The 14,264-nt window shown below is 52.4% G+C and overlaps 1 protein-coding gene across 3 annotated transcripts in view; it reads left to right on the forward strand.

The window, feature by feature from the left end:
* BUB1B (BUB1 mitotic checkpoint serine/threonine kinase B) overlaps nucleotides 1-14,264 on the forward strand; it is a 106,118-nt gene that overhangs the window by 11,298 nt on the left and 80,556 nt on the right. For all 3 annotated transcript variants that reach the window (XM_075330873.1, XM_075330872.1, XM_075330874.1), the window contains exons 6-8: nucleotides 4,546-4,709; nucleotides 4,815-5,014; nucleotides 5,125-5,219. In XM_075330873.1, the coding sequence (XP_075186988.1) occupies nucleotides 4,546-4,709; nucleotides 4,815-5,014; nucleotides 5,125-5,219 (459 nt within the window). The remainder of the gene's footprint in view (nucleotides 1-4,545; nucleotides 4,710-4,814; nucleotides 5,015-5,124; nucleotides 5,220-14,264) is intronic.

The following is a 14,264-nucleotide window of genomic DNA, read 5'->3' on the forward strand; positions in this document are numbered from 1 at the left end:
CCTGGACAGGAAAGTCTCTCTTTCCCAGACGGCCAAGGACTCTCTACAATGGTGGCTCCTTCCCACCTCATTGTCTCAGGGAAGATCCTTCCTGCCCCCATCCTGGGCAGTGGTCACGACAGATGCGAGTCTGTCAGGGTGGGGAGCAGTGTTTCTCCACCACAGGGCCCAGGGGACGTGGACTCCGCAGGAGTCCACCCTTCAGATCAATGTTCTGGAAATCAGGGCAGTGTATCTTGCCCTACTGGCCTTCCAACAGTGGCTGGAAGGAAAGCAGATCCGAATTCAATCGGACAACTCCACAGCGGTGGCATACATCAACCACCAAGGAGGGACGCGCAGTCGGCAAGCATTCCAAGAAGTCCGGCGCATTCTAATGTGGGTGGAGGACACAGCATCCACCATATCCGCGGTTCACATCCCAGGCGTAGAAAATTGGGAAGCAGACTTCCTCAGTCGCCAGGGCATGGACGCAGGGGAGTGGTCCCTTCACCCGGACGTGTTTCAGGAAATCTGTCGCCGATGGGGAGTGCCGGACGTCGACCTAATGGCGTCCCGGCACAACAACAAGGTCCCGGCATTCATGGCGAGGTCGCGCGATCAAAGAGCTCTGGCGGCAGACGCATTAGTTCAAGATTGGTTGCAGTTCCGGCTCCCATACGTCTTCCCACCTCTGGCACTCTTGCCCAGAGTGTTACGCAAGATCAGATCCGATTGCAGCCGCGTCATACTCGTCGCCCCAGACTGGCCGAGGAGATCGTGGTATCCGGATCTGTGGCATCTCACGGTCGGTCGACCGTGGTCACTGCCAGACCGACCAGACTTACTGTCCCAAGGGCCGTTTTTCCATCAGAATTCTGCGGCCCTGAACCTGACTGTGTGGCCATTGAGTCCTGGATCCTAGCCTCCGCAGGATTATCTCAAGGAGTCGTAGCCACAATGAGACAAGCTAGGAAGTCAACGTCTGCTAAGATCTACCACAGAACGTGGAAGATTTTCTTATCCTGGTGCTCTGCACAGAGAGTATCCCCTTGGCCATTTGCATTGCCCACCTTTCTTTCCTTCCTGCAATCGGGGTTGGAAAAGGGCTTGTCGCTCGGCTCCCTTAAAGGGCAAGTCTCGGCACTATCTGTGTTTTTTCAGAAGCGTCTAGCACGTCTTCCTAAGGTGCGCACGTTCCTACAGGGGGTCTGTCATATTGTGCCCCCGTACAAGCGGCCGTTAGATCCATGGGATCTGAACAGAGTACTAGTTGCTCTGCAAAAGCCGCCCTTCGAGCCTCTAAAGGACGTTTCCTTTTCTCGCCTGTCACAGAAAGTGGCGTTTCTCGTAGCGATCACATCGCTTCGGCGAGTGTCTGAGCTGGCAGCTCTGTCATCCAAGGCTCCCTTCCTGGTGTTCCACCAGGACAAGGTAGTGCTGCGCCCCATTCCGGAGTTTCTCCCTAAGGTCGTATCCTCGTTTCATCTTAATCAGGATATATCCTTGCCTTCCTTTTGTCCTCAGCCGGTTCACCGGTATGAGAAAGACTTACGTTTGCTAGATCTGGTGAGAGCACTCAGAATCTATATTTCTCGCACGGCGCCTATCCGCCGTTCAGATGCACTTTTTGTCCTTGTCGCTGGCCAGCGCAAGGGGTCGCAGGCTTCTAAAGCCACCCTGGCTCGATGGATCAAAGAACCAATTCTGGAAGCCTACCGTTCTGCTGGGCTTCCGGTTCCTTCAGGGCTGAAAGCCCACTCAACCAGTGCTGTGGGTGCGTCCTGGGCTTTGCGACACCAGGCTTCGGCTCAACAGGTGTGCCAGGCAGCTACCTGGTCGAGTCTGCACACTTTCACCAAACATTATCAGGTGCATACCTATGCTTCAGCGGATGCCAGCTTAGGTAGAAGAGTCCTGCAGGCGGCAGTGACATCCCCGTAGGGGAGGGCTGTTTTGCAGCTCTAACATGAGGTATCTCTTTACCCACCCAGGGACAGCTTTTGGACGTCCCAATCGTCTGGGTCTCCCAATGGAGCGCTGAAGAAGAAGGGAATTTTGTTACTTACCGTAAATTCCTTTTCTTCTAGCTCTTATTGGGAGACCCAGCACCCGCCCTGTTGTCCTTCGGGATTTTTTTGTTGTTTGCGGGTACACATGTTGTTCATGTTGAACGGTTTTTTTCAGTTCTCCGACGTTATTCGGAGTTAATTTGTTTAAACCAGTTATTGGCTTCCTCCTTCTTGCTTTGGCACTAAAACTGGAGAACCCGTGATACCACGGGGGGGTATAGCCAGAAGGGGAGGGGCCTTGCACTTTTTAGTGTAGTGCTTTGTGTGGCCTCCGGAGGGCAGTAGCTATACCCCAATCGTCTGGGTCTCCCAATAAGAGCTAGAAGAAAAGGAATTTACGGTAAGTAACAAAATTCCCTTCTTCGCCGCCCTCGTGAGGAGGCCGTGTTTCGCCGCCCTCGTGAGGAGGCCGTGTTTCGCCGCCCTCGTGAGGAGGCCGTGTTTCGCCGCCCTCGTGAGGAGGCCGTGTTTCGCCGCCCTCGTGAGGAGGCCGTTTTTCGCCGCCCTCGTGAGGAGGCCGTGTTTCGCAGTGTCTTCACTGTTATTGCCGGGCCATCACACATGGCCATGAGGATGCTGGGCAGATGAAAATCAGCTTGCATCCCTCTCCAGGATGCGTCATACTGCCACTTTGCCCCGGGTCAGGTCTCTTGTCCCTAGGGCTAATGTTTTTTTTAACTTCCATCCAGGCCCTCCCTTCTCTCTCTTTCCTTTTCACCTGCATTGAGTCTTTCCTCCATTCCTATGCCTCTTTAGGGGAATGTTTTGCAATGTATGGGCCCCCCCCAGGATCCCATCAGGTTCTCTAGCTCTGAACTGGCCGTGTCCCCTTGCTCCTCACCCCTGCCTTCTTCGCCAAGGCTCGCTATTCCACCCACGTTACCCCAATTGCATGTTATGGTGTGATGGTGAAGCCGAGGTCCTGAGAACTTAGGGTCTTTCTGACTTCTCCAGACCATGCTTGGGGCATGTACCTCTTAATCCGCACTTTCCATTTTTACAGGCAGCTGGATTTCCATCCCTTTTGAGTTTTCCATTCCCAAGATTCTCTCCTTTTTTCGGTCCAGATTGGCTCAGCCTTGGCTCACTAGGGGAAGATGTTCCTCTTAATTTGTTTCGGCATACTCTGGCCTTCTGAAAGTGGGTTAGGACCTTCCTATCAGGTGGCCATTGTACCCCTCCTTTATAGGAAGCCAGTGGATCCCTAATTATGCAGCATTTCTCAAAGATTGCTTTCTTGGGAGTTGGCATTTCTTATGGCGATCATCTTCATCCTCAGGGTGTGTGTGCTTGCTGGGATCTTCTGTAAAGCTCCATACGGGACAAGTTGGTCATACGTCCTATACCGTCCTTTCTTCCAAAGGTGGTTTCATATCAACAAGTACATCCTCCTCCACTCCTTTTGTCCTTCACCCACCCACCCCTGGAGTGTTCTCGCCACCATCTGGCCATTAAAAGGGGTTGTCCAGATCTTGTATATCTATTTGTGATTAAAGGGGTTATAGGGCGGCACGGTGGCTCAGTGGTTAGCACTGTAGTCTTGTGGTGGCTCAGTGGTTAGCACTGCAGTCTTGCAGCAATGGGGTCCTGGGTTCGAATCCCACCAAGGACAACATCTGCAAGGAGTTTGTATGTTCTCCCTGTGTTTGCGTGGGTTTCCTCCGGGTTCTCCGGTTTCCTCCCACACTCCAAAGACACACTGATAGGGACTCTAGCTTGTGAGCCCCAATGGGGACAGTGTTGCCAAATGTATGTAAAGCGCTGCAGAATATGTTAGCGCTATTTAAAAAAAATAAAAGAAGAAAGGGGTTGTCTCATGAAAACAATGTATTCCATATCCTTGTGCCCAGTCTCAGTATGGATGCAGGTTCCCATCCTAGTAGCCCGAGCCTCCATATTTGAGGAGGCTCTCATCCTGGCAGACTGACGCAGCCTTTGTACCACGGCTGGCCACCATGTAATGTGGGGGCGCTGTGGGGCAAATCCTTAGCTGGCTGCTGCTCTTTCGGGCACATACAGCTGGTAAGGCGATGCATTATCAGGAACCAATTTTGTGCCAGGGTATTTGCAGGGTTAGGGCGGCACAGTGGCTCAGTGGTTAGCACTGCAGTCTTGTGGTGGCTCAGTGGTTAGCACTGCAGTCTTGTGGTGGCTCAGTGGTTAGCACTGCAGCCTTGCAGCGCTGGGGTCCTGGGTTCGAATCCCACCAAGGACACCATCTGCAAGGAGTTTGTATGTTGTCCTCATGTCTGCGTGGGTTTCCTCCGGGTACTCCGGTTTCCTCCCACACTCCAAAGACATACAGATAGGGACTCTAGATTGTGAGCCCCAATGGGGACAGTGTTGCCAAATGTATGTAAAGCGCTGCGGAATATGTTAGCGCTATATAAAAAATAAAAATGTATTTATTTATTTATTTTTTTACTTGTCATGTTCACATTGTATTGATGGCAAAGTTCAGACACTGAACTATCATCGTTTATACTCTCCGCAGACAATTCCAAGCTCGAGTCTCGCGACAGATAATACAAGGAATGGGCGAGGACGCCGAAGATTCAGAAATGGCTGAACCGCCGCGGAGTTCTCTGGTTGATTTAAAAGCCAAAGGGAAGAATAAAGCGAGAGCCCCAATAAACCGAGTCGGGGACGCCCTGAAATGTAGGCGCTGGATGTTATATCTTCTCCCGATTTTAGTAATCTGTCCTTTCCTTATATAATTGGGCAAGGTAGAAATTTATTTATTTATTTATTTATTTTTTCCAGCTCGTGGCCAAGGATCAAGTGCCCCGAGCGCTCCCCCACAGCAGATCCCGAGCCGCTCTCACTTTGCAGTGTTTGATGAGAATGCAGGCGCTCCGATGTCGGGGGGCACGACCGCCGCAGCCGTGCAACCCTGGGTAGCATTACCTCCAGCGCGAGCAAAGGAGAATGAGCAGAAAGCAGGACCCTGGGGCTCTGGAAGGGTAAGGGGGGTGGTGGTTTTTTTTTTTTTTTTTTGGCAACTCCTGTTGTGTGTGTGATTCTTAAATGTATCTATTGTTGTCAATTTTTTTTTTTTTTTTTGTCTTTTCAGCCATCCAAAACCAGTCATCAGACGCCCGGTGACCCTGCGCAGACCGTCCCCAGCTTCACACCGTATGTGGATGAGATGGTCCAGCAACAAACAGTGTAAGGAGCTTTCAAGCCAGCTTAGGACTTAACCCTTTTATGACGGATTTTCATTTCTTCATTGCTCCCCTTCTAAATGCAACTGCCCAGAAAGTGACAGAAGCATTTAGGCCCTTTATACACACCAGTATTTTGCCATCAGTCACAATCTGTTTTCTCGACGGATCACTGGATTCATCACAGATTAGCTAAACTGGCGCGAGGGATCCGTTTTTCGACGGATCAGACTAGCGGGGGGCTGAATAATAAATTGGAGCATGCTCAGTTAAAAAAAAAATTGAAATCAGTCGCTGGATTCTGTCATTTGATGGATTATGACGAATCCTGCCCCCATAAGCTTCCATTCCACCAAACGACAGATCCTGCGCCCATAAGCTTCCATTCCACCAAACGACAGATCCTGTGCCCATAGGCTTCCATTCCACCAAACGACAGATCCTGTGCCCATAGGCTTCCATTCCACCAAACGACAGATCCTGTGCCCATAGGCTTCCATTCCACCAAACGACAGATCCTGTGCCCATAGGCTTCCATTCCACCAAACGACAGATCCTGTGCCCATAGGCTTCCATTCCACCAAACGACAGATCCTGTGCCCATAGGCTTCCATTCCACCAAACGACAGATCCTGCGCCCATAGGCTTCCATTCCACCAAACGACAGATCCTGTGCCCATAGGCTTCCATTCCACCAAACGACAGATCCTGTGCCCATAGGCTTCCATTCCACCAAACGACAGATCCTGTGCCCATAGGCTTCCATTCCACCAAACGACAGATCCTGTGCCCATAGGCTTCCATTCCACCAAACGACAGATCCTGTGCCCATAGGCTTCCATTCCACCAAACGACAGATCCTGTGCCCATAGGCTTCCATTCTACCAAACGACAGATCCTGCGCCCATAGGCTTCCATTCTACGAATCGACAGATTCTGCGCCCATAGGCTTCCATTCCAGCAAACGACAGATCCTGCGCCCATAGGCTTCCATTCCAGCAAACGACAGATCCTGCGCCCATAGGCTTCCATTTCAGCAAACGACAGATCCTGCGCCCATAGGCTTCCATTTCAGCAAACGACAGATCCTGGGCCCATAGGCTTCCATTCCAGCAAACGACAGATCCTGCGCCCATAGGCTTCCATTCCAGCAAACGACAGATCCTGCGCCCATAGGCTTCCATTCCAGCAAACGACAGATCCTGCGCCCATAGGCTTCCATTCCAGCAAACGACAGATCCTGCGCCCATAGGCTTCCATTTCAGCAAACGACAGATCCTGCGCCCATAGGCTTCCATTCCAGCAAACGACAGATCCTGCGCCCATAGGCTTCCATTCCAGCAAACGACAGATCCTGCGCCCATAGGCTTCCATTCCAGCAAACGACAGATCCTGCGCCCATAGGCTTCCATTCCAGCAAACGACAGATCCTGCGCCCATAGGCTTCCATTCCAGCAAACGACAGATCCTGCGCCCATAGGCTTCCATTCCAGCAAACGACAGATCCTGCGCCCATAGGCTTCCATTCCACCAAACGACAGATCCTGTGCCCATAGGCTTCCATTCCACCAAACGACAGATCCTGCGCCCATAGGCTTCCATTCCACCAAACGACAGATCCTGCGCCCATAGGCTTCCATTCCACCAAACGACAGATCCTGCGCCCATAGGCTTCCATTCCACCAAACGACAGATCCTGCGCCCATAGGCTTCCATTCCAGCAAACGACAGATCCTGCGCCCATAGGCTTCCATTCCAGCAAACGACAGATCCTGCGCCCATAGGCTTCCATTCCAGCAAACGACAGATCCTGCGCCCATAGGCTTCCATTCCAGCAAACGACAGATCCTGCGCCCATAGGCTTCCATTCCAGCAAACGACAGATCCTGCGCCCATAGGCTTCCATTCCAGCAAACGACAGATCCTGCGCCCATAGGCTTCCATTCCAGCAAACGACAGATCCTGCGCCCATAGGCTTCCATTCCAGCAAACGACAGATCCTGCGCCCATAGGCTTCCATTCCAGCAAACGACAGATCCTGCGCCCATAGGCTTCCATTCCAGCAAACGACAGATCCTGCGCCCATAGGCTTCCATTCCAGCAAACGACAGATCCTGCGCCCATAGGCTTCCATTCCAGCAAACGACAGATCCTGCGCCCATAGGCTTCCATTCCAGCAAACGACAGATCCTGCGCCCATAGGCTTCCATTCCAGCAAACGACAGATCCCGCGCCCATAGGCTTCCATTCCAGCAAACGACAGATCCCGCGCCCATAGGCTTCCATTCCAGCAAACGACAGATCCCGCGCCCATAGGCTTCCATTCCAGCAAACGACAGATCCCGCGCCCATAGGCTTCCATTCCAGCAAACGACAGATCCCGCGCCCATAGGCTTCCATTCCAGCAAACGACAGATCCTGCGCCCATAGGCTTCCATTCCAGCAAACGACAGATCCTGCGCCCATAGGCTTCCATTCCAGCAAACGACAGATCCCGCGCCCATAGGCTTCCATTCCAGCAAACGACAGATCCCGCGCCCATAGGCTTCCATTCCAGCAAACGACAGATCCCGCGCCCATAGGCTTCCATTCCAGCAAACAGATCCCGTGCCCATAGGCTTCCATTCTCCCAAACGACGGACGGCGATGGGTCCGTCGCTGTTTGTTTTTTGATGTACACAAATTGTACATACTGTAGACATCATCTCCGTCCAACGGACAAACATTTTTAGACGGATCCGTCAAACGACTGATGAAACGTGAGGCCATCCAACACAATCCGTCGCTAATACAAGTGTATGAGAAAAAAACGGATCCAGCGGCATCAGTCGTTTTTTGTTTTGTTTTTTTTGGCAAAATTTGACGGATTGTGACTGATGGCAAAAAACTGATGTGTGATAGGGGCCTTAGAGTAATGTGTATGAAGCAGGCTCAGCGCCTGAGCCTACTTCATTCCCCCGCAACCGGACGAGTGAATGTCTCCTTGGTGTCCATTTGTGAAGGTGGTCTGAGCTGTAGCTTGTTTGTTTAAACGTAATAAGAATATCTGTGTATGTAAATAATCAAAATCTAGATGTAGTTGCATAATTATCTGTCTGTCTATGTAGTAATTGCACAGACCTATAATATAATTCAAAGCTTTATAGTTATGAAGGGGTTACCAAGAATGAGTGAACAGATGTACAAATGATGGAAGTCTTTTAATGATGAGTAAAAGTCTTATCAGTAGTGTTCACACAGAAAGAATGTGCAAGGAACAAAGATGTGTTTACAACATGCTGTGAGAAATTAAGGAGTGAAATACTCCCTGTTTAGCTTCAAGGCTGAAGTAGCTTTTCTGTATAATTAAGTTTTTTCAAAATACACGAGCTCAGTGGATGACGCTGGCTCAAGGAGAACATGTCTGTGTGTTCACTGTCTGATACATTGATATATCGGCACTGATATACAGCTAATACGGCACCGTCTCTGATTTCCCTGTATGAAGACTCCATTAGCAGTCTTTACCTAAATTCCTCCCTTGACACATTCAATGATACCAAAATTTGCTCTTTCTTTGTCGCTCCATTGGGAGACCCAGACAATTGGGTGTATAGCTTCTGCCTCCGGAGGCCACACAAAGTATTACACTTAAAAGTGTAAAGCCCCTCCCCTTCTGCCTATACACCCCCCGTGCCTCACGGGCTCCTCAGTTTTTATGCTTTGTGCGAAGGAGGCTGACATCCACGCATAGCTCCACATCTTAGTCAGCAGCAGCTGCTGACTATGTCGGATGGAAGAAAAGAGGGCCCATAACAGGGCCCCCAGCATGCTCCCTTCTCACCCCACTCTGGTCGGCGGTGCTGTTAAGGTTGAGGTGCCCATTGAGGGTACATAGGCAGGAGCCACATGCTGTTTTCCTTCCCCATCCCTTAATGGGCTCTGGGTGAAGTGGGATCCTAATCGGTCTCCAGGCACTGAGACCGTGCTCCCTCCGCAGCCCCTGGGGAATCTGCTGGACAGGAGCCGGGTATCGTCAGGGACAAGGCCCTGCTACTGTGAGGTACTCTGTGTTCCCCTGGGGGACCGCGCATGGAGCGCTTGTGCCACACACACTGCAGCACTGCTGGGTGTGTTAGTGCGCCGGGGACTACCGCGCCGGCCGCGCTTATTTGCCGGCCGCGCTTATAACTTTAGTCCCCGGCTTTTGCGGCCTAGTATCGCATATTCCCGCCCCCAGGCCTGCCAGTCAGGGGAAGGGCGGGACGCTGCACAGGACGTCAGCGCTGAGGGCTGGAGCATACTTTGTATCCTCCTCCCCCCTCACTCAGCACAGTGGGGCATCAGATTCCCGCACTTTCTGGGGCACGCCCACGGCCCCCTCCTCCCCACAGAACGCCGGCAGCCATTCCTGTCAGCACTTCTGACGCTGGAGAGGAGAGACAACACGGCTCTGGGAGGCCCAGGCAGGGAATCTGGTGATCACACAACCGCTTTGAGCGGTCGGTAAGCAGCACCTGGGTGCTGGCCCCACTGAGTGCCGAAGTGTATATATATATATGCTTATATGCTATACATTTACACTGTACGGTCGCACTGTTGATTTTTGGCTATATACCCTCCTGGATTGTACTCAGAGGAGACAACAGCATGTCGTCCGCAAAAAGCAAGGGTGCCAAAGCACAGGCTTACTTTGCAACCTGTACCTCATGTGCGGCTATACTACCGGCAGGTTCCACCGATCCTCATTGTGTGCAATGCTCGGCCCCTGTGGCACTACTCAGCCGGAGCCTCTGCTACTGGTGGCCCAGGTGGAACCACCTGCTACCACTGTCCAGGTGACAGGGACGGAGTTTGCAGTATTTGCTGACAAACTGTCTGAGAGTATGGATAAATGGTCTGCTAAGATACTAGAAGCCTTACAGTCCAGACCGGTGACTCAGGCCACGGGCACTGTTGAATCATTGACCCCAGGCCCCCCTCAGTTGGAGCAGCAAAGTGCTCCTGGGGTGACCCATAGGTCCCAGGGTGAGGTCTCTGACACGGACCGCAGTCCCAGGCCGCCTAAGCGGGCTCGCTGGGAAATTCTCTCGACTTCATCACACTGTTCGGGGTCTCAGCAGGAGGACTCTCTGGATGATGAAGCGGAGGTAGCAGATCAGGATTCTGATCCTGAGGCCGCTCTCAACCTAGATACACCTGAAGGTGACGCCATAGTGAATGACCTTATAGCGACCATCAATGAGGTGTTGGATATTTCTCCCCCAGCTCCTCCAATTGAGGAGTCAGCTTCTCAGCAGGAGAAATTCCGTTTCAGGTTTCCCAAGCGTACATTGAGTACGTTTCTGGATCACTCTGACTTCAGAGAGGCAGTCCAGAAACACCGAGCTTGTCCAGATAAGCGTTTTTCCAAGCGCCTTAAGGATACACGTTATCCCTTCCCCCTGACGTTGTCAAGGGCTGGGCTCAGTGTCCCAAGGTGGATCCTCCAATCTCCAGACTGGCGGCTAGATCCATAGTGGCAGTGGAAGATGGGGCTTCACTCAAAGATGCCACTGACAGACAGATGGAGCTCTGGTTGAAATCCATCTATGAAGCTATCGGCGCGTCTTTTGCTCCAGCATTCGCAGCCGTATGGGCACTCCAAGCTATCTCAGCTTGTCATGCGCAGATTAATGCAGTCACACGTACGTCTGCTCCGCAAGTGGTGTCCTTAACCTCTCAGGCGTCGGCGTTTGCGTCCTACGCCATTAATGCTGTCCTGGACTCTGCGAGCCGTACGGCGGTAGCATCCGCCAATTCGGTGGCAGTCCGCAGGGCCATGTGGCTACGTGAATGGAAGGCAGACTCTGCTTCCAAAAAGTTCTTAACCGGTTTGCCATTTTCTGGCGACCGTCTGTTTGGTGAGCGATTGGATGAAATCATTAAACAATCCAAGGGAAAGGACTCATCCTTACCCCAGTCCAAACCAAACAGACCTCAACCACGGAAGGTAGAATCGAGGTTTCGGTCCTTTCGGTCCGCGGGCAGGTCTCAATTCTCCTCGTCCAAAAGGCCTCAGAAGGATCAGAGGAACTCCGATTCATGGCGGTCTAAGTCACGTCCTAAGAAGACCGCCGGGGGAACCGCTCCCAAAGCGGCCTCCTCATGACTTTCGGCCTCCTCACACCGCATCCTCGGTCGGTGGCAGGCTTTCCCGCTTTTGCGACGCCTGGCTGCCACAGGTAAAAGACCGTTGGGTGAGAGACATTCTGTCTAACGGTTACAGGATAGAGTTCAACTCTCGTCCTCCGACTCGGTTCTTCAGAACATCAGCGCTTCCTGCGTTTCGCCATAGGGGACGAACACCTTCAGTTCGTGGCACTGCCTTTCGGCTTGGCGACAGCCCCACGGGTCTTCACCAAGGTCATGGCAACAGTAGTAGCAGTTCTGCACTCTCAGGGACACTCGGTGATCCCTTACTTAGACGATCTGCTTGTAAAGGCACCCTCTCAAGTGGCATGCCAACACAGCCTGAGCATTGCTCTAGAGACTCTCCAGAGTTTCGGGTGGATCATCAATTTTCCAAAGTCAAATCTGACACCGGCCCAATCGCTAACATATCTTGGCATGGAGTTTCATACTCTCTCAGCGATAGTGAAGCTTCCGCTGGACAAACAGCGTTCACTACAGACAGGGGTGCAATCTCTCCTTCAAGGCCAGTCACACCCCTTGCGGCGCCTCATGCACTTTCTAGGGAAGATGGTAGCAGCAATGGAGGCAGTTCCTGTTGCGCAGTTTCATCTGCGTCCACTTCAATGGGACATTCTCCGCAAATGGGACAGGAAGTCGACGTCCCTCGACAGGAACGTCTCCCTTCTCGGGCAGCCAAGGCTTCCCTTCAGTGGTGGCTTCTTCCCACTTCTCTGTCGAAGGGGAAATCCTTCCTGCCCCCATCCTGGGCTGTGGTCACGACGGACGCGAGCCTGTCAGGGTGGGGAGCGGTCTTTCTCCACCACAGGGCTCAGGGTACTTGGACTCAGCCAGAGTCCTTCAGATCAATGTTCTGGAGATAAGGGCAGTGTATCTTGCCCTAAAGGCGTTCCAGCCGTGGCTGGAAGGCAAGCAGATCCGAATTCAGTCGGACAACTCAACAGCGGTGGCATACATCAACCACCAAGGCGGAACACGCAGTCGGCAAGCCTTCCAGGAAGTCCGGCGGATTCTGCTATGGGTGGAAGCCACAGCCTCCACCATATCCGCAGTTCACATCCCGGGCGTAGAAAACTGGGAAGCAGACTTTCTCAGTCGCCAGGGCATGGACGCAGGGGAATGGTCCCTTCACCCGGACGTGTTTCAGGAGATCTGTTGCCGCTGGGGGGATGCCGGACGTCGATCTAATGGCGTCCCGGCACAACCACAAGGTCCCGACATTCATGGCACGGTCTCAAGATCACAGAGCTCTGGCGGCAGACGCTTTAGTTCAGGATTGGTCGCAGTTTCAACTCCCTTATGTGTTTCCTCCTCTGGCACTGTTGCCCAGAGTGTTACGCAAGATCAGGTCCGACTGCCGCCGCGCCATCCTCGTCGCTCCAGACTGGCCGAGGAGGTCGTGGTACCCGGATCTGTGGCATCTCACGGTGGGCCAACCGTGGGCACTACCAGACCGACCAGACTTGCTGTCTCAAGGACCGTTTTTCCATCTGAATTCTGCGGCCCTCAACCTGACTGTGTGGCCATTGAGTCCTGGATCCTAGCGTCTTCAGGGTTATCTCAAGAGGTCATTGCCACTATGAGACAGGCTAGGAAACCAATGTCCGCCAAGATCTACCACAGGACGTGGAGGATATTCTTATCTTGGTGCTCTGATCAGGGTTTTTCTCCCTGGCCATTTGCCTTGCCCACTTTTCTTTCCTTCCTTCAATCCGGATTGGAAAAAGGTTTGTCGCTCGGCTCCCTTAAGGGACAAGTCTCAGCGCTCTCTGTGTTCTTTCAGAAGCGCCTAGCCAGACTTCCACAGGTCCGCACGTTCCTGCAGGGGGTTTGTCACATAGTCCCTCCTTACAAGCGGCCGTTAGAACCCTGGGATCTGAACAGGGTGCTGATGGCTCTTCAGAAACCACCTTTCGAGCCAATGAGGGATATTTCTCTCTCACGCCTTTCGCAGAATGTGGCCTTCCTAGTAGCAGTCACATCACTTCGGAGAGTGTCTGAGCTAGCAGCGCTGTCATGCAAAGCCCCTTTCCTGGTGTTTCACCAGGACAAGGTGGTTCTGCGTCCGGTTCCGGAATTTCTCCCTAAGGTGGTATCCCCCTTTCATCTCAATCAGGATATCTCCTTACCCTCTTTTTGTCCTCATCCAGTTCACCAATGTGAAAGGGATTTGCACTTGTTAGATCTGGTGAGAGCACTCAGACTCTACATTTCTCGTACGGCACCCCTGCGCCGCTCGGATGCACTCTTTGTCCTTGTCGCTGGCCAGCGTAAAGGGTCACAGGCTTCCAAATCAACCCTGGCTCGGTGGATCAAGGAACCTATTCTCGAGGCTTACCGATCTTCTGGGCTTCCGGTTCCCTCAGGGCTAAGGGCCCATTCTACCAGAGCCGTGGGTGCGTCCTGGGCTTTGCGGCACCAGGCTACGGCTCAGCAGGTGTGTCAGGCAGCTACCTGGTCGAGCCTGCACACTTTCACGAAACACTATCAGGTGCATACCTATGCTTCGGCAGATGCCAGCCTAGGTAGGCGAGTCCTTCAGGCGGCGGTTGCCCACCTGTAAGAGGGGGCCGTTTTACGGCTCTATTTCGAGGTTTTACTTTACCCACCCAGGGACTGCTTTTGGACGTCCCAATTGTCTGGGTCTCCCAATGGAGCGACAAAGAAGAAGGGAATTTTGTTTACTTACCGTAAATTCCTTTTCTTCTAGCTCCAATTGGGAGACCCAGCACCCGCCCCTGTTCCCTTCGGGCTGTTGTTCTTTGTGTACACATGTTGTTCATGTTCAATGGTTTCAGTTCTCCGAAATTTCTTCGGACTGAATTTACTTTAAACCAATTTATAACTTTTCCTCCTTCTTGCTTTTGCACCAAAACTG

This window comes from Anomaloglossus baeobatrachus, chromosome 12 (genome assembly GCF_048569485.1).
Source record: "Anomaloglossus baeobatrachus isolate aAnoBae1 chromosome 12, aAnoBae1.hap1, whole genome shotgun sequence".
NCBI classification, from domain to species: domain Eukaryota; kingdom Metazoa; phylum Chordata; class Amphibia; order Anura; family Aromobatidae; genus Anomaloglossus; species Anomaloglossus baeobatrachus.